The 21,134-nt window shown below is 44.3% G+C and overlaps 1 protein-coding gene across 1 annotated transcript in view; it reads left to right on the forward strand.

The window, feature by feature from the left end:
* PPM1H (protein phosphatase, Mg2+/Mn2+ dependent 1H) overlaps positions 1-21,134 on the forward strand; it is a 240,073-nt gene that overhangs the window by 141,252 nt on the left and 77,687 nt on the right. The window contains exon 5 of the mRNA XM_026500121.4: positions 17,962-18,046. Within this exon, the coding sequence (XP_026355906.1) occupies positions 17,962-18,046 (85 nt within the window). The remainder of the gene's footprint in view (positions 1-17,961; positions 18,047-21,134) is intronic.

The following is a 21,134-nucleotide window of genomic DNA, read 5'->3' on the forward strand; positions in this document are numbered from 1 at the left end:
TTCTCCAGCACCCCAACCTCATCTGGTCTTCCTCATGCCCCTTGGTCCCACTCCTCACACATGGCCAGCGCACCCCCACCCTAGAGGCTTGGCGCACACAGTTACTTCTGCCTGCACTGCTCCCCCACCCCCCACTGCCTACCCCTGGCTTTCCACGCAGCTCCCCACAGCAGTCCTTCTGGCCTTATCGTCTCCTCCTCGCCTCCCTCTCTGGCACGTCCCACCACCTTCCTGCACAGACCACGGCCCCTTCCAAGGCTGTAAGCTCTGTGCAGCAGAGGGTTCTCTCAGGTTCCCTGTTGTCTGTGCCTGGCACAGCGGAAGCACTCAGGGAAAGAAAACGAGGGAGAGGAAGCAAGGTCTTAGAAGTTCTAATTTGATCAGTAAAAGTATGGTGTTACTGGGGCTCCCGTTATGCTTGAGGTCATGTGAGTTTAATTTCAGTCGTTTATGGCTGAAAAATTCCAGCTTCTTTAAAGGCTGAGCCCTCTGTGTGTTCAGAAGGTTTTTGTTCAGTACAGCTATTACCCAGAGTTGAGACAGATTGGCTTCAGATCGGTGGTTCAATTCTGTCGAGCATTTGCAGCCATGGTCTCCTCTTACTAATTTAGGGCATACCTAGATTTTCAGCACATGGTTTCCCCTCTCGGCAATGTAGGACATAAGCCGGGGGACTTGGCTGTCCCCAGACGGTACCTCTCAACATCCTGGCTCCAGAGTAAGTGATCTCTCTGGGTGCACACTCTCTCTTTTCTTCTGGGTCACTCCCATTTGTTCTCATTTCACTATTTTTGTCCCTGGTAATTGTCTGGAGGGAAATTCACCAGAGTTCAACATTTTTAATATTATTGGATGTTACAAAGGAGAGAAGTGAGAGGGTGGTCATCACTGGCATGGGGCAGAAACCCAGTGCAGGCGGCAAAAAAAAAAAAAAGGGTAGTTGCTGGATGAAGGCAGGAATTCAGGATGGAGAAGAATCCTGGCCAGTCTTGGAGGGTAGCAGAATGCATCAGTGAGTGTCCCTGAATGTTCAAAAACAACCAGGAGTTTAGGTGGGACGTACTGGTCCGCCACGAGGAGGGGGGAGCATGGCATATAGAAGAAGGAGCCCTGAGGTGAAAGGTAAGATGGGTTTCAGTCTTGCCAAACCCCTAACCTCCCCAGATCTTGTTCTCTTCATCCCTAAAATGAAGCGATCAAACTAATAGGATTTCTAAGCTCAAAAATTTCTGTGAAGAAATGTCTTTTCCCGCATCTCTGCATTATGCACCCTCTAGTAAATGTTTAATGATCTGCAATAAGTTTTAGCATCACATTAGTGATTTCAACTTTCTGTATTTGACAAGTGTTCTCTCTAATTATCCCCTGAGAGAGCAGCCGAGGAAGCAGTGAGCTGGGGACTCGCGAGAGGTTGTAGCAATTTATGCCGTACTTTTCACCTGCTTTGTCAAGTAGTGAACGATTAGACTCACAGCCGAAGAGCAGTCCGCGCTCCCAAGCAGGTGGTCTGAGGTGTGGTCCCGCGCGGGAGCGCTTACTGTCGGCGGATGCGGCGCGGCTCCTGGCAGGCGCTCACGTGTTCCTCGTGCAGCCGTGCCGACGGCTTCTGTAGGGCAGGGTCCGCCCGGCGTGTGCTTACAGCCTGATCTCCCATCTGAGACCCGCTGCTCACCCCCCAGAACTACTCCAGGTCACGTGGCCATTGTACCACCTTTTTATAAGACAGGTAACGTTTTGAATCATTCTGGGAAGCGGCCCGGCCACACAACCTTTTTGGGAGAGAGAAACACTTAGCTGCCCGATAGTTAAAGCCCTCTTGCGTCAGATACCCTTTTCTTCTCTCCACCGTTTAAAGGTAGCCGTGAAGTGTAGCCAGCGAGGGAACAAAGATGGCAGTTGTGTTCGCGGAAAGAGAAGACGTTTCGAGCTTTGGCAAAGCTTATGTCCCACTGCTGAGTAGCATAAGCATCGACGCGGCCAAGGAGCTGCAGTTTGGGTTAACTGTCCCAGTGAGTTCTCCCACATTCATTCCCCGATGAACGGGCCTCGTAGATCATCTTTAAATTCCTTACTCCTCGGAAACTGGTGAAAACAATTTTAACGACAAATAAACACATAAGCCGTAGAGACAGAGAAACCCCACACGTGCACGGACCTCCCCTTGGTGAGAGGGCTGTAGGCACAGATGAAATCACACTCAGATAGTTTTCATCTGTGAGGTTCATGTGAACTCTGACGCCACCAGACCTCAAGGCAAAAATAGATGCTCTTCAAAGACTTTGTAGCTTCCAACAGTTATTCATGTGGAAACCAAATGAAGATGTTGATTCTCATGAAAGGGTTCCCACGGCTACGACGAGTGACTCTAAGTGATCCCAGCCAGACATGAGAAGGTGTGAGCTTTTTCATCTGAGATTGAAGGAATGTGACTGTAGTTAGGATATATTACTTTAGGATTCCAGGGCAGTTTTAAGCACTTAGCTTCAAGCACTACGGTTAGCCTTTTGAACAGCAAACTCATGTTTCGAATTATAACAAATGGCTCTATTAATGCTCTCTCTAATTGCTTCTGAACCTCACTCTTAAATTGCACCAGGCTGAGGCTATAAAGGTTTGCTTGTGGAAAGCTTCCATCTGGGTTTCTCCTTTGAGAGGTGGTTGTGAATGGGACCAGCCAATGGGACGGGGGTGATTGTGCTCTAAGAGCCTCTTGTTCTGTGGCACGTGGGACTTGCTGACCGATGCCAAACATTTGACATGGAAATCTGAATAGGTCCATAGAAACTGGGACACGGAAACATGGGATTTGATGGATTGTGTTTCTCCTGAGTGTTTTTGTAGAGGGGTGTTGTTGTAGGAAATGCCTCTCTAACAGGGTTACTATAAGAACAAGCTTACAGCTTGAACCTTGCCCCAAGAAGAACACTTGAAAACAGTGTATCTATGATGACACATTTCTGGTGGATTTACTCCAGTGTGTTTTTCTTCCAGTGAATTTACCTCTTCCTTTGTTTTGTTTTTTTCCTTCTTCATTCCTGTGAGATCTAGGAGAGTGAACTGGTATATTTTTCTCTCATAGTTTGAGGGGGAAAGTTAAACTCTAAGTAACTAGTTTGTATAGGGCTAAAGATTTTTTTATTCACTTGAAGATTTATATTTTTTCAAATGTACTAGCCCATAGTATAAATATTTCCTGTACATTTTTTTTAAGATTTTATTTATTTGACAGAGAGAGAGAGAGCACAAGCAGGAGGAGTAGCAGGCAGAAGGAGAGGGAGAAGCAGGCTCCTCACTGAGCAAGGATCCTGATGTGGGGCTCGATCCCAGGACCCTGAGATCATGACCTGAGCCAAAGGCAGACGTGTAACCGACTGAGCCATCGACACACCCCCTTTCCTGTACATTCTTGTGTCAAAAATGGGAATGACATGCCTACTCTTTCACAGATGCGAAGCGGCTAAGTTTCTACTTTGGGCCAAGGAAAATGGAAAGTGGTTTATCTATTGAAAATCATGCTCCTTATTTTGTTGGTGATGTTCTCTTTTCCTTTACCCTCCCATCCATACTCAGAGAATTCAGGCTGATAACTGAACCTTATCAGAGTGTGAGGGAGAGCAGGGATAAGAGGCCTTTTTGCTGAGGCACCTCACATGGTTGGAATGACTCAGTTGTGGACGTACGTAAAGGAACCAGACAGTGCCCAATAGCCCCCATTTGGCCATCAGTCTTTCTCTTAGGCCTTCCTACTGGGGTTGCTTTTTCTGATCACCCATCCTCTCCCTGACCTCATTTTCCAGCTGGACCAGTCACAGCATCCCATGTTCCTTGTAAACTCTGGAAGAGGAGATTTTTCTTCTTTGACCCCTTAGAGATACTCGTTGGCTTTGGTTAAATCTTTACTGATATTCCAGCCACCTCTCCAGTTAGCTTAACTAGATCCAACTGGCTCATGGTTAGAAGTCCTTGTTGGTCTCTCCCTCTCGTTGCTGCTGTTCCTGGAAGAGACTGTTCCACAGGTTTTTAGCTTTTCACGTGTCATCATCTCTTCCCTAGCTCTGTCAGTCAGCTTCTCTGAAATTCAACTACCCACCCTCCTCTCATCTCCCCTACTTTTTCCTTCTGTTTCTCCGGAGATACTCTTTAGTGTAGCCAGCTCAGCAGAATCTCTGCACTTCCTGGCCTGGACGTCTTCTTTGTTATGATAACCTTCTCCTTCAGACATTTATTTGGTATATGTCTTTGCATGTTTGCCTCGTGAAACTTCTGTAAAAGCAAAAAACAAAACAAAACTTTCTATTACATGAGCAGTGTATGTTACTTGTAGTTTTTAAAAATAAAAATAATTAAGATTAAGAAAAGAAAGGCATATTCCTTCCACCCAGGTGTGATGACTTAGTCTTCCACTTGTGCTCCTTCAGGCGTTAGAAGGCACCTATTGTAATCCTCCACAAATCTTATTCAGAATAAACATCCCTGGCTTCCTTCACACATTGCCCAGAGAGCTGGTGTGAGCCCCTCATCATCCAGGTCTCTGGCCCTGGCCCTGGCCCGGTTCATGTGATGTTTCCCTGTTCACACATGACACCACTCAGAACAGAGCAGACCCATGCACTCTAGAGCTGCTCACTACCCGCCCCCCCCATAAAGAGAGCATCCTTAAGCCCACCCTGACCTTCCCGACCACAGAACTGTACCACAGACACTGTCTAATGGACTGAAACTCTTTAAATTTTGTGGACATTTCAACCATTTTTAATTTGCTTATTTTTACTTACACTAGTTTCTATTCTTCGTTGTCCACCAAAAGATTATGAAAGGTTGTGTTGGTTTCTGAAGTCCCAATCGATACTCTGCCTGCAGCGTTTCTTTCACTTGGACCAAAAAAGCGATGGGGGAGTATTGGGAATGACATGCTTTACTCTCTTAGAGGGCCCACGCAGACCACCAGTGATCTGGGCTTTCTGTTATTAGCCCTTCCTGAGCCGTTTCTTTATGGGTCTGCTCTAGAATCTTACTCCAGAGTGAGTGATACCAAGCCACCCTCCTCTGTTGAGTGAATGTCGTCTCGTTGAAAATCGACCTGAGTTGCTCATCTCCAATCCTTGGGCACATTTCTTCACTGTACTTCCTCCCAGATCCCTGACAGAACTATGACAGCCTCAGTTTTGAGGACTTTAGGGCCCCAAGATGTAATCTGTTGAAGCCAGAGGACTTGATCCCATTTATTGTGGCAGAGTTCTCTTCTGAAATGGTTTCATCTATCTTGGGCTTTATTTATTTTTTGTTTGTTTGCTTGTTTTTTGTTTTTCTCAAGGCTATTTTCCCCTTCTCAATCTGACAGGTAAAAGAGCAATAAAATAGTACTGCTTCTGCTTTGTCATCTGTCAGCATCACACCTTTACTCTCAAGCAGCCAATTAGTCTCTTTCTCAATTGCCTCCATTTTTCAAATATAACTAAGGCAGGCCAGTTCCGTTGTCTTCACCGTGTTCCGTGAATATAAATCTATTCTGGGCTTCAGCTCTATGAACACTTCTGATAGGTTGGTGGTACTGTCCACCCTTGGCCTTCCCATCAGAAGTAATGGGATCTTAACTCCATACTATTGGTCTGAGTATTTGCAAAATGGCAAAAACATAAAAGTCCAAAATAGGTTTCTTCACCTGTAAATGTCAAAGAGATTTCCCGTCTGTGCAATGAGAGCCATCAGGGAAGCTGTTGAGGGGCAACAGTGTTCTTAAAGGAAGGTGTTTTTCAGACTCTCCTCAGCATGAATTTTTTTGGTGGTTGCCTACTATCACTCTTAAGAGCATTCCACGGAGAACACTGTGGAGGCCAACTTCAGTTCATTGACTTATTCTGTGAAGAGTTCACCAGGTAAATGAGGGAATGGAGCCATCTTTCTGTGTTCTCACTTAATGTTTACACCCACCTTTTCTATCTACGTTTCCTGGAGCACTTGTTTCAATTCCATAGTTTCAACGACCATGTAAACATAACTATTCCCAAGTCTGTTTTTCTAAGGCTGACCTCATCCTTGAGCAGCCCACCCACATTTCCAGCTGTGTACTTACTAGTCCCTCCACCTGGGCATCAGGCACATGCCCTGAATTCAACAGGCAAAGTCAAAATGCAGTATCCTCTTCACCAGATTGACTTCTTTCCTGTGTCCCTGCCATTAATGACATCATCCTCCTCCAGGGACAAAGTTGGGATCTTCAGTGGATTCCCGGACATTTCATTTCCTTTACCCGGGAGGATATATTTAAAAATTATATACATATGATAAATACAGATAGAATAAAAAATTTTAATGTATTTTATCTCTGAGACTTCTATCTATTCCCATAGACGTAGTCCAGACTCTCATTTTTCATTTGGACAATTCCAATAGCCTTAGGTAAATTGTGGGTTAAGCAGGATTCTTGTAAGGAAAGGGAACTTGGCATGAGAACCTTTTACATATCTTTGTCAAGATAAAATCTTAAATTACAGATATGCTTAGAAAAATGTTGAGATTATGGCATTAATATGAATGAACAGGGTGGGGTTTTAAAGCTAGTGATCAAGAGAAGCAGGAAAGTTCCAGTACTACCCTATCTATCTCCCTTGTTTTCTCTGGAATTCTGGAGGTATCTGAACACATGAAAATGACAATGGGAAATCAGCATGCCATTTTATCATTAAAGCCTACGTGAGGCCACCTAAGTACAATTTATTTTTTCATTTATACAGTTCCTTAGGGTCACAAGTGTGGGCAGTTACTGTACAAAATAACACAGTTCCAAGTAACTAAAACGTTTGGCTCGGGATATGTGAATTTCCTTTAATGATTCAATCAGCATCATTAATAAACTATACTTAACAAAAAGCAAAAAAAAACACCAAACTATACTAAATGTCTTTTTTTTTTTAAACTTTTTATTCATTTATTTGAGAGACAGAGTGAGTGAGCGAGAGAGAGAGCACAGGCTGGAGGAGGGGCAGAGGGAGAGGGAGAAACAGGCTTCCCGAGGAGCAGAGAGCCCGATACAGGGCTCGATCCCCAGACCCTGGCATCATGACCTGAGCCGAAGGCAGTCGCCTAACTGACCGAGCCACCCAGGTGCCCCTACTAAACGTCTTTTGCACATAAACTCATCTAATCTGGAGAGAGTGGTATTGACCCATTTTTCAAATGGGGAAAATCAAGTAACAGAGGAGCTGATTTTCCCAGCATAGCTAGTTCACAGCTTGAACTAGACTTTGGACTCCAAGCCCCGGTTACTTTCCACCACACTTCGACTGGCTCCCAAAACCTAACTGATGGTTATGTTCAGTGAATGAGAGATGAGCTTCCCAAGCCTTTGTTGTATAAGGAACTGGCGTGGGGTAACTATGAGTAGGTAGAACTAGGGAGGCCTACAGGGAAGGCATCCGGCCTCTGTCCTAACCACGGGCCACAAGCAGGCCCACCTGCCCTTCGAGGTGAAGTCATGCAGCTTCATTTTGAGCAGGGGCTGTGGCAACAAGGATGTCCTGTTTGCTTACCCAGTGTCGGTTGCAAGACCTTCTCAATGCATTGCACAGTCTAGAATGGATTGTTCATGGATCCGACTCTGCCCTTACAGAGCAGATGTAGTTCCTGATTTATAGCGCATCATAAAGAAAAACAGTGAAGGATGCCTCAGGACTCTTGGCAGCCGACTGTACACCCAGCTCCCTCGTGTCCTTTTGAATTCCGGGGGTGGAGACTCATGGGCTTCGATCAGTGCATATTGTGAAGATCTGAAAACTCTTTTCCCGTTTCCAACCATAGAATCTTACTGATTTGATTTAAATAGAATTTCCTCTTGTTTGTTTTATTCTGAGCATGAAGAACTGGTCACCCACCATTCTATGAATAAAACCATTTCAAATTGTGTGAAGGGAGAGTGTGATCGAATCATTCCTCATTCTTTCCTTCAGGCTGAAATACCACAGTTGCTTTAATTTCCTTCAAAGCATCTATTTTCCACCCCCTTGACTTGTTTTTATTTCTCTCCTTCGGATTCTGTTCGTTTGCTCCATTGCTTTGCCTTTTTAAAGTGAAGAGGTCAGAATTGGACACAACTCTAACCTTGGTGTGACTATTGCAGAGCATTAGTAAAGGCTGCCTGCCCTACCTGCCTTGGCACACGAACCCTAAGCTGTTGTAGTCATCATTGATTTTTAAAAAAGGAAGGGGGAGCCATCCTACTCCAAAAATGACTATAGTAGAGAAAAAAATAAATTCCTTCCGTTGCATCACCCAGTCTAGCTATTTGATATAGGGAGGAAAATGTGCCCGTTTTGGGGCTTGAGAAATGTTTGTATACATTTGTGCTGGGGGGCTGTGCATTGCTGTGGATTATCGTATTGACCCTTCACTTGAGAAGAACCAGATATATACCCTCTGATGCAAATGGAAAATGACCTTTAAGTGTTCCATGTGTGCAATGACATCTAAGCATACAGGCAGAACTTTCCAGCAAAGTGCTTTTAAAACTGTGTAAAATGAGAAATGACTGTGGGATTTTCAGAAGTAAATTTAGTTTGAACTCTGTGGTACTTGAAGAGAAAATTTTAAAACCCAGCATTGGCAATGGAAAATGGTGCAGCCACTTTGGAAAACCAATTGGCAGTTCCTCAGAAAATTAAACAGAGTTACCGTGTGACTCAGCAGTTCCACTCCTAGGCGTATAGCCAAGAGAATTAAAAGCATAATCACACAAAAACTTGTAAATGAACGTTCATAGCAGTGTTAATTACAATAGCCAGAGTGGAAACAACCCAAATGTCCATCAACTGATGAATGGGTAAACAAAAGGTGGTATATCTATACAGTGGAATATTCATTTAGCCATAAAAAGGAATAAAATACTGTTGCGTGCTACAACAAGGATGACCCTTGTAAACGTTATGTTAAATGAAAGAAACTGGGCACAAAAGGCTGTATGTTATATGATCTCATTTATATGATATATCCAGAAAAGGCTGTATGTTATATGATCTCATTATATGATATATCCAGAAAAGGCTGTATGTTATATGATCTCATTATATGATATATCCAGAAAAGGCTGTATGTTATATGATCTCATTATATGATATATCCAGAAAAGGCTGTATGTTATATGATCTCATTTATATGATATATCCAGAAAAGGCTGTATGTTATATGATCTCATTATATGATATATCCAGAAAAGGCTGTATGTTATATGATCTCATTATATGATATATCCAGAAAAGGCTGTATGTTATATGATCTCATTATATGATATATCCAGAAAAGGCTGTATGTTATATGATCTCATTATATGATATATCCAGAAAAGGCTGTATGTTATATGATCTCATTATATGATATATCCAGAAAAGGCTGTATGTTATATGATCTCATTTATATGATATATCCAGAAAAGGCTGTATGTTATATGATCTCATTATATGATATATCCAGAAAAGGCTGTATGTTATATGATCTCATTATATGATATATCCAGAAAAGGCTGTATGTTAATATGATCTCATTATATGATATATCCAGAAAAGGCTGTATGTTATATGATCTCATTATATGATATATCCAGAAAAGGCTGTATGTTATATGATCTCATTTATGTGATATATCCAGAAAAGGCTGTATGTTATATGATCTCATTTATGTGATATATCCAGAAAAGGCTGTATGTTATATGATCTCATTATATGATATATCCAGAATAGGCAAATCCATAGAAACAAAGTAGGTCTGTGGTTGCCAGGAATGAGGGAAGGTGGGGGAATGGGGAGTGACTGCTAATGGGTACCGGTAGGGTGAGGGGTTCTTTCTGAAGTGATAAAAATGTTCTGGAATTATATAGTAGTGATGGTTGGACAACCTTGTGAATTTACTAAAAACCACTGAATTGCACACTTTTTAATTGGATGAACTTTATGAAGTGTGGATTATAGTATGTATGTATGTATGTATTTATGATTTGGAGAGGGAGAGGGAGAAGCAGGCTCCCTGCTGAGCAGGGAGTATAGTTTTTTGGTTTTTGTTTTTTTTTAAGTAGAACAAATAACCCCACTGTTCATTTATAGATGGACCCCTTGTCATTTTTTTTTTAAAGAAATAATGACGTCAAAAAGTTTTCTTTAATGACTCTGAGGCTTTTACTTTGGGAAATGTTGTGCTGGTGCGTTGGGTTTCATGAACGTTGCTGGTAAAGCAAGATGTTTGTAGAAAGTGGCAGAATTATGACATTGAGAAATTATTCTGGGTGGTAGGAATACAGACTGGGCTGGTTGTAAGAAAACCAAGGAACATCCGATTCAGTTATTGCTCTACAAATGGTCACTTATTTGTGCTGCTACTTAAAGATCAGTGGTTTTTTCCTCCTGACCATTTCTCTGAATATTTTTGCTGGGAAACTCCACTGTGTGCTTGAGGCTCTGTTAAATGAATCATCGTATTTGCAAACTTTTTCTTCAGTATCCATTCTGAAAACGGAATGACTAGAAACACACCCAAACTAATTCCAGGCTCGTGGGATTATTTTTTCCCTTCAGCTATTTTCTGGCACCTCTAATTAGCCTCGACAGCCTGGCTGTCCTCTGACGGTGGTCACCCCTGCTTGTTCCATCAGCTGCCCTGCTTTCTTTTCCGTCGACACATTTCTAATATCTTTGAAGGAGACAGACGCTTCTGCTGCACCCGAACAGGACTCACAAGGTCTGATGCTTTTTGACAAAATGGATGCCTCCTCCCTGTACTTTGGAATTGATATACACTGTCAGAAAGGGTTTTCCGAATGGTTTCTCTTTGTCACCTTGTATCAGATTTTCTCCTCCATTCTGGAAATGTGCAGTTTAATGTTGCGTTTCGAATCACTTTCAGCTGAAAAAGTGTGTAATGGAATCAGGGCATCTCATGAATACTCTTAACAGTGTGGAAGATGCCTTTTGTTTGCAGCTCTGCGTTCCAAGGGGACTGGTGACAACAGTGAAATTACATTGGGGGGCTTGCTCGATAATGGGCTCCTTGTCCCTTATGATTTAATAGATGCACTAAGGGTGACATCTCCCAACCTCGCACTTCGGTATTGGTTTATATTTATTAGAATCTAAATTGTGGTGATTGCCACCTCCTGAGGAGAAAAGCAGTCACTGTACCAGTTTGTCCCTATTTCTCTACCCCACATACCTGAGGCTTATTTTCAGAATCGTTTAAATTTAGACTTGAAAGACGCCTGAGAAACGATCTGGTCCTATCTCCCCTTTTTCTAAGCAAGGACACCAAGACCCAGAGCCAAAGACGGGCATGAGGTGGGGCTGGCACCTACAAATTCTGATTCCCAGGCCAGTTCCATTTCTGCCATAACGTGTGTCCTCAGGACCACAGGTAGTGCACACGCACGTGCATCCCTCCAATGCCATGGACTGTCGGAGCTGGGAGAGGGTTCAGCAGTTAGCCATCACCCCACAGTATTGGTTAGTTCGTGCTCTGGTTTCACATTATCACCCCTGGGTCAACTGTCAGAACTTACAACAACCCAGAGAGGGCAGATAGTGCAGAACCTTCCTCCTGCATATTCGTGTGTCATACATTTATGCATACTTAATGACACACGTGGCTGGGTTCCATGCTGCCGGGCTGGCTGACCTCTTAACAATGAGAGATTGGAATGAAGTTCTGTGTTGTTGTGACTCTTTCAAACAAGAGCCTCAAAGCACTTTCTTTGGTGGCTGGCTGTCCCCATGCCTCAGACAAAAGAAGAAATCCAGGGATGGCAGGACGAGGCAACTTAGTTTCAATTCTGACTTTAGGAGTGAGCTTGATCCCTCACTTTTGTTTTGCTTGGGAGACTTTTCATACCTCTTACTCCATGGAAACTGGACTGCTGGACACCATGACCTGCTTTTTACGTGCAGGAGCCCAGAGATTTTGTATTTCTTTTCCATTTCTGCTCTATAGAGTGTGCCGTGTTAAACTTGGAGAGGTGTGTGTGTGTACATGCTTGTGTACTTACATAGGGGTACATATATGTATACATGTATGAAGTCTGTATTTATAAATACAAATTTATATGTGTATATCCATTTTTCCCACTCTTTGTGCCACTTGGAGAAAGCCTTCTATTGAAGCTGACAATTACATACATACTAGTTGTCCTCATACCATGTCTATATGGCATCTATTTGCAAAGTCATGTGACTGGGAACTTGAGGATTTTGTTTGGTTTTGAGGCAAAGGATTTACCTTGAGGCGGCGGAGGGGCTGCGAGGCCATCTGCCTGGGCACGTGCCTGGCGGAGCGTGCGTGTCTAGGCTTCCTGAGGGTTACAGAAAGGGAGTGCTGACAAAAGTCTTCCTGCATTTGCCCTGTGATTCTCCAAGTGTCATTTTTAAATGACATTTTAAAATGTCTTACAACAGGGGCGCCTGGGTGGCACAGCGGTTAAGCGTCTGCCTTCGGCTCAGGGCGTGATCCCGGCGTTCTGGGATCGAGCCCCACATCAGGCTCCTCCGCTGGGAGCCTGCTTCTTCCTCTTCCACTCCCCCTGCTTGTGTTCCCTCTCTCGCTGGCTGTCTGTATCTCTGTCAAATAAATAAATAAAATCTTTAAAAAAATAAAATAAAATAAAATGTCTTACAACAAAGACATTTTGAGGCTTAACCAGTTCTTACTTTCATAACAAAATCCAGCCACTGGTTTCTCAGTTAGCGGCTCCTGACAGCTATGGGATCCCTCTGCCATCACACCTGAACTCTGACTGATGACCTCTGACGTGTGATTGGGCCACTGGGTAGAGTCTGTGGTCTAGTGCTTGGGGCACACAGGGTTTACAAAGACTGGTAGTGGAACAGAGATGAATCTGCACTCAGTAGGACTTTAGGTCTTCTGTGAATATTTGGCCAACTCTGGGCAAACAGAAGGGACATACGTTCCTGGTAGCAGTCAAATAACAAAAAGATATATGAGGAAAAATTAACTCTCCCACTTCTGTACCTTTCTCCCTGCTCAATCAAACGTATTTTTATCCAGTCAAGCAGCCAGGTGTCACGGTGGTCCAATGAAGGCAATGAGCCAGACGGTAGCAGTCAGCCTTTATTCACTTCCTGTGATCCTGCAGGCAAGAGGCAATGAAAAAGAAAAGTGCCAGCCCCCCAGGGTTCCGTTTTCCCCACTGAAGGGCACCTGGGCTGGCGAGGGTCAGTTGGCATGGAACACAGACAGGAGGGAATCTTCTCACTGCTGAGGAGCTCTGGACAAAAGGCCTCTGTCTTTTAAACCAGGGGATGGTGCAGTGCGGGGAGGAGGTGAGACGGGGAAGGATTCTAAGTGGAAAAGTACTGAGTGAGAATGGAGAAAAGTGGTGGAGCCAGGATTCCCATGGAGCTGCCGGGGCTGGGAAGGCAGATTTGCTCATAAATGTGGCTGGTGGGGAAGGGGGAGACTCTCTGCGGAGACTGCAGTGCACTGGCTGGGGACCCAGTTTGGTGGGGGTCTGCCTGGTAACTGCCGGGGTGGCTTCTGAAGGAGCACACCGGGTTTTGGCCTCGGATCAGAGTCCTCATATATGGGGGTATCTGTGTGTAGTTTTTGTTTTACAAAAGTGGGCTTAAACCACATATTACTCTGAAACTTGCTTTTCTCACTTAACAGTACATCATGGATCCCTCCAGGTCACAGAATGTACTTAACTCTTTTTTTTTTTTTTTTGACTGTATAATAATATCTTCTGGATTATAAACTAACCCATTCAGTATTTCCCCTTTTGACAGACAGTGAGGCTATTTCCAGTCTTTGCTGCAACAAATATGTCAAGTATGAATTCTTGTCTGTATATCCTACGTACTGAGTCTTCTATTTTTTTAAGATATAGTCCCTTAAGTAGGATAACTGACCCATCGACTGCGTCATTATAATAGATTGAAAGGTATAACCGTTTACATTCCCATTAATTATGAGAATGGCTTTTTCCTCTCACCCTATGAGAACTACTACCCCTTAATTTTTTCAGCAAACGTTTGCCAATCTGATGAGCAAAAGTTATATGTTATTTTTACTTTAATTTGCATTTTCCTGGACTAGTGAGATCGAGCGTCTCTTCATGTGTTTATTGAACATTTGCATTTTCCCTTCTGTCAGTTGCCTGATCATATCTTTTACCCATTTTTTTCCCTTTGCTTGTTTGTCAGATGCCTCTTGGAGAGTGTCAAGCCTGCTCTGAGGTGGGATTGCACAGGAGTTGGTGTGATCCCCTTAACAGAAGTTGTAGAATCAAGTGAATATTTGAAACGAGCATCTTCTTTGACCCCTTATTTTTCTCTTGACTAACTTGGGGAACAAAAAAAATTGGTCTTTTTTACTCCAAATTGTGACATTAGAGGATAGAAGTGGCAAGGTTTTCCAGAAATTATTCTCTTGAACTCAAAATTCTCACCAATTAGCAATAAACTGCTTTCATCCTCTCATGTCGCTAATGTCTGGGGAGGGTGGGAGAACGTTTAAAACACTGTTAATGTCTTTGCTTTGCTTTTCTTCTCCCATCCTTGCAGTGGACTCCTAAGAACACATTAGGTCTACCCTTCACCATATCACAAATAAGGCTCCATCTATTACGCTGGACAAGAAATGAAAGCGTGTAGATTTCAGTTTCAGTCTCTGTGAATGAAAGGCTAGTGTTAACTTTGGGGATTATGCTTAGAAACCACCCCTCTGTATGGTAGGAGATACCAGGTAGGAAGTGGTTGCCAGTTGATTAAATTACCCAACCCTAGGAACCTCCTCACTGAATCTTTGGCCAGTCTCTGGGTAAGGAAATGGAATGTCATCCAAAATCTGACCATAGTCCTATCTATACATCCAGATCTGAGGGTCCAGAAGAAAGGCCAGGGCAGATGCCTCATTCTCCTTGATGCTTACTGCTGCCACAGCTTTTCTTTGGGTTTTGTCTTAAATAGTTTTCCTTAGGAAAAACAGCTCATAAAATAATGAAGTAGAAGATATGAAGTATCCAAGAATCCTATGATGACAGAATGTAGCTTTAAAGCAGTTCTCCAGTTTATTGGTTGTTTAGTGCAAGATTTGTCAGCCTTCACACGCACGCTATTCCCTTTGAAACCCATTCCCTCTCACTGCCCTGCTCCAGATTGGAGCCCAGGACTCTGACACATTGATCCCGAGATCAGAGGGATGAAAGAGTGAAAGATCAAAAGGAAGCCAGGAAGCACATAGGAGGAGACATCATGATTTAGGGACTGGAAACTCTGACTGCCAACCATGCTGTCATCTTTAATCCATGGGTATCTCATAAAGGAAGAACTTGGTAGTTCAAACAGAAATGAAGAATGTTCTGCACATAGATGGATTTGGTATAAAGATCTATTAAAGAAAGTAATTAAACTAGAGTTAGCCCAGCAGTGAGTATGGGAATTGAAGGCTGATACCTCACTGTGTGTGAATTTGAGATTTAAGAAACAGAGTAAACGTAGTGGTGGCTGCTCCCTTGGCTGTCTTCCCTCCCTCCTGCTCCCCAAGGACAAGGGTTCTGCCTCATTTGCCTTCATCTCTCAAGTCACTTTTTTGTGGCAGCCTAGCCAGAATGGCATCTTTTTATGTTCATTGTCTTTTTGTAAAACCAATGAAAAGGCATATGGATGTTTAAAGGTCCAGACTGTATACAGTTAGACAATTAGAGACAATAATGTTGTTACTAGGAAAAGCTTTCTTCGACGCCTTGGCTCTGGGTACATCTGCCAACCCACCCAAGTATAGCTCACTTGCTCTTCATCCACATAGTCATTAACCCCTCAGCAGTCACTGTGTCTGTCACAGGCCAGGCATTGTGTGCTGGACGGAGATTGAGAGGCAAGGACTCAGGCTCTGGCCAGAAAATGTGCTCAGTTAGAGAAGCCATGGGAGCAGCCGTCGTGCTGAGGATTGGGAAGGCTGTGGCATACACACCATGGTACCCCAGAGAAGGGGCCTCGGAGGTAAAGCAGGGAGGCAAGAGAAGGCATTCTCCTGGGCTGACGGACTCTCGAGAGGAGTAGCTGGTCCAGAGGAAGGGAAGGAAGTACAGCCCCTAAATGTCGATTATTATCTCAGTAGGGGAGAAAAGAAAACAGGCCCTGACAGGTGGGTTTTGGATTAGGAGAGTATCAGTGTTTGTTCTGTTTTGTTTGATTGTAAACGGAAAGTGTTCTGAGCATAGGTTTGAACTGTGGGCCTTTGGGCAGAGAGCCGTAGGAAAGAGAGGTTGAGGCTACAGGGAGGGAGTAACTTATGGAGGGAAGGCCCGCCGTGGGAAGTGATGGTTGGACTCACCCTGGTCAGGAAGAGAAGAGAACAGGATAGCAGAGGGAGCAGGTACCTTTCTAGGTGAAGCCCCTCTTGGCTCTGAAGTCAACCCCACTTTACTTGTGCACGTGAGCGTCTGCTGCCTCTGTCTTATTGCCTCGAATTCAAGGTAAAAACATCTCCTGAGTTCTCTCAACTGTTCTCGTATTCAACAAATAGTTATGGGGCTCCTGCTGTGTGGCAGGCTAAGCACTTGGAATATAAGAGCAAACTAAGAGGACAAGGCTGCTGACCTCGCACGTAGGTCCTATAAGAGTAGCTTGCTTCCGTGGCCTGATGGCGTTGGAGCGAGGAGCGTTGGCTCCTCCCCGCACACCCTCCTCCGTGGTCTCTGACACTATCTTCTGTCCTCTCTACCTTCCTCCCCTGACTCATTATCTTTTACTTCCTTCCCAGATAGCCAACTTTCCTAGTTGGAGCCTGGAAGCTGGAATTCAGGGACCATGTAGAAAAGGGGAAGAAAAAGAGTGAAAACTAGCTCTAAGCAAAATTTTGAAATAGAAGGTTGCCTTTGGAATTTATTGCCTAATGACTTTTGACCTTATTCCCTGGTTCTCAGGGCCCTTCGTGCTACTTTGAGATTAGGCTCTAACCTCGACCTTCCTTTCAAGCTCTCCAAGTCTCTCCATCCTCTATCAAACCCCTACTCCCTCATTCAGGGAGTTAGTCTTAGTTGATGAATTAGGACAGAGACCATTTGAATGAACGCACCAATTTGTGAATGGTGGATATCACCTTTCTTGGGAGGGGGGGTTGCATTTTATAAGTGACTCTGGATTTATAAGAAGGAACTTTTAATTTGTCCTATTTTTGCCATCATAGTAAAAGAAACAATACAAATATTACATCTTCTTCCCAGTCCGCTCCTCTGAAATTTCCCATTTTCTCATAGCTCCCACTGGTTTTCTTTTAGACCCCTTTTCGCAGCTGCACGAACCATAATTTAGATGCTCGTTACCCACATGTGGCTAACCATATTAGATTACACAGATTAAAATATTTCTGTTATCACAGAAAGTTCTATTGGAGAGCACTAGTCTAGAGTAAGCCTCAATTTCCATCATTCTATTGATCCATTTATCCACTGAGCATCTATTATGTGCCAAGTGGGATGGTTGGTGCTGGCCCACCACCTAGGGGCAGTTCCAGCTGGCTAGCAGAAAAAGTTAACGTAAGCTAACCAGAATGTCATGTTCTTCGGGTAAAGATACCTGTAATATGGTGAGGGATTCACAGTTGGTAGCAGTGAACGTTGCCATGCAGGTTAGAGGAAAATGTGTCCCTTGGGCATTTCACATGTGTTCTTTTTTTTTTTTTTTTTTTTTAAGATTCTATTTATTTATTGAGAGGGAGAGAGAGTGTACAAGTGCATGCAAGTGGGGAGGAGAGGGAGAATCTCAGGCGGACTCTGTGCGGAGCCTAACATGCGGCTCATTCTCACAACCCTGAGATCACAACCTGAACCGAAATCGAGAGTCGTACGCTTAACCGACTGAGCCACCCAGGCGCCCGTCGCGCGTGCTCTGAGCCAAGCCGTGGAGTTATCACAGAATTGAGGTACTGAGGAGGTTGGCTACTGACGATACATTTTTTTTTTGACCGTTTCAGGGCCATAATCATCAGAAATGGAGAGATCATCCCCATGTCTTCAGAATTTACCCCCGAGACCGAGCGCCAGCGACTTCAGTACCTGGTAAGAGTCCTGCCGGTTTGGCGCAGTGCCCTGGCATCCGGGCTGGTGCCGCAGCTGTGTTGGAGGAACGTGTTGCTATTGACATGGGAGCAGGCCCACGGCAGTCAAACGACATATGGTATTAACTCCCCCCCCACACACCTTCTGGATCACACATCCTGGCTCCGTGTGTGACGACACACTCCACCTCCGTGAATTTATTATTGTGGCTGTTTCTCTCCCATCTGTAACCAATCGAAGACGTGATGCGCTCTGTTTCTCTTAATGGGTTGGTAGGGACAATATGAAGTGGGGTGTTGGATCACACAGACACCTCTCTTCCTTGGCCCGCTACTCACTTGAACTCAAAATGGGGGCTCAGTCCTGAGGAGGAAGGCAGCCCCAAGATCCTGCTGATACCCCACTGCTTCACACGGATGATACGAAGTCTCGAGGGCCCTTTGGGAAAGATGCGGGCGTCAGAAAATCTGCTTCCGTCCTGAAAATAAGTTCTCCGTGTAGATCACCCTCTTTGGAGTGAAAATTATGAGTGGGCTCTAGGGGGCTATTTGGTTTTTCAGATCTTGAGCATTTTTGCTTCACCTCGAGATTTGAGTTTTCTGGAAACGAGAAGGTACTTCCTGTCCTCAAATTCCAGGGCTAGGGCGTTTGGCTTCCAGTCTCACTTCAGTGACGGTGGCAGTCACGCGAGGTTGCTTTGGGCATCTTTGGGGACTGACGGCATGAATAGTAGTTCTGTGGATGAAATATTTTCTTGCCAAGTGGCTTTCTTTTTAGACAACACGGCTAAAGTAGTGATCCTCTGCTCTTAGGAGAAAGTTGATCCAGGCTACTCAAAAAGGACTTTGCTCACGTCTTTGAATTTCGGCGTGTGTGAACAGTCCGGGTTTGATTAGTGTGGCCGATTTATAAAGTGGCTATGCACTTTCCCTCAATTCCCTTGTCTATTTAGTTTGCTTTACTCAATATCTAAGCTCAGTTGCTCTGGTACATAATGACAGCAGGAATCCAAACCCAACGTAAAAACATTTCTTCGCTCTTTTACCAGCTGTTGCTCTCTAACCTTTCTGTTGTTTTTTTCAAGCAAATAAACTTGTAGCCGCTCTGGGAAGCCCAGGCTTTAGAGCTCTCATTCTCTTTGGCAGTCTAGGCAGGGGGACGGGGTCCTGCAGCAGCCGCAGAAGATCCTCATTCCCGTCCCAGCTCTGTGACTTGCGGGCTGGGTAACTTTGTGCAAGTCTCTTAACCTTTCCAGACCTCGGTTTGTTACTTACACGGTGGGACGCTAGACTAGGGGGTCACAAGGGACCTTCAGGCTGTGAGGTCCTTCCAAGTAGAGTTCATAACAGCTGCCCTCCTTGTCACCTGTCTGGCTTTCTCCAATCCATCTTCCACGAAGCCACCTAAGTGATCTGATCGTGGGCTGTGTCACTCCCCGTACAGAATGCAGACCGTGCCCAGCAGACCCAGAATTAGGGTCACCGTCCACCTCTCCTGCACCGTTTCTCTGCTGCCCCTGCCGACACCATCACACATCTCAGGCTGTAGGCAGAGAACCACTTTCCATTTCTGGGCCACACCTTGATCTCCCTGACCTGCATGCCTTTGGACATATGCTCTGCTGCGTGGCCCTTCCCCTGCCCTCTGCCAGGGAGACTGCTCATCGTGCTTTGAGACCCCAGCATACATGTCACGTCCTCTAGGAAGCATCCCCTGCCTCTCCCAGCGGCGGGTGTCAGTCCTCCATGCTCGCGCTGTGGAAGTGCGCCGTAGAAGCCTGTAGCATGGCTCTGAGCTGATGCTATTGTATTGCTGGTTACCTTCTCTCTTTCCCCTTCCCGACTGAGTCCTGGAGGGCAGGCTCCTTGCCTTAGTCATTTGTGTTGTACCCAGCACGGAGGAGACACTGAATCGCGATTTGTTGACTAAATGAAAGAGAGAACCAATATTTGTATGCCATCTGATCATTACCACACAGTACTCTCCGCCCTGCCTTCCCCTGAAACCTGTCACAGCGCTTTGCCTTCCCATGCCTCCGCTACACCCTGTCTTCATCACCTCCTTGCCCTTTCATGAAAACCGTGTCCTGTTTTCCTGCTCAAGCCAGTGGGGAACAGCAGGTTGACTTTTTTGTTCTGAAATAGTTTCATATTTTCATGTTACAAGAATGGTACAGAGAGTTCAAAATGTTAACTTTTAAGGAGGGATGGAAATGCTGACATTTATCAGATTCCTAAATACTGGTGGTCTGTTTTTCAAGGGTTGCAATGAGATGTGTGTTTCTTCTGATCTCAGCTTTGTCACGTAACGGCGTCTGTGATTTCAACAAGGCTCTTCACTGATGCCCAGCTTCATCACCAGTAACAGACATAGAAAGCCTTAGAAGACAGGTATAAAGATTAAGTAAAAACTACATGCAGAAGTATTTTGTGCACAGAGTACTCATTTGATTATTGTTTGATGAATCAGTCTTGCCACGACAAATCCTACTGGCCTGCAAACCACAATGATTCTTTTTCCTTATTTTTAATTTAGGAATCACTCCTTATGTTCCTAAGATTAATGTGTATTTTTGTGTCACTCTTAAACAATCAGTGTGTGCACTCTTACCCACGAGTGTACTCTGAGCCCAGTAGCCACTCTGAGCCTGATTGCTGAATTTCTAAAAGTAAGAAACTGTCCCCATCCTTTTTAATCCTTACTCCTAAATCATATGCATTTCTCTGGTTTATAACTATTCTCCCCAGACAACAGGAGTGTAAATGACCAGAACATGAAATATCCTGGTTATCCAACTTCCCATTCTGTCAGGAGTCTAGAAATGTATGCTTTGAAATGAACAAATCTGTAATAATAGTCACATGATCTATGATGCAAATCTTTGTGGTGAAGTTTTTTTTTTTTTTTGAGTGAAGTTTTGAGAGAATTAGGGGATCTATAGTGTAAAATAATCTTGTGGTGAAGCCTTTGTGGTAAAGTATTTGAGAGAATTAGGAGGTTTATTGCATAGAGTGTTAAAAAAATTCAATTATGAGAGGAAAACAGTAGCGTGATGACTTCTCTCAGCCCAGCCCAGGCAAGAGCTACG

Source organism: Ursus arctos, unplaced genomic scaffold, assembly GCF_023065955.2.
Source record: "Ursus arctos isolate Adak ecotype North America unplaced genomic scaffold, UrsArc2.0 scaffold_21, whole genome shotgun sequence".
NCBI lineage: Eukaryota > Metazoa > Chordata > Mammalia > Carnivora > Ursidae > Ursus > Ursus arctos.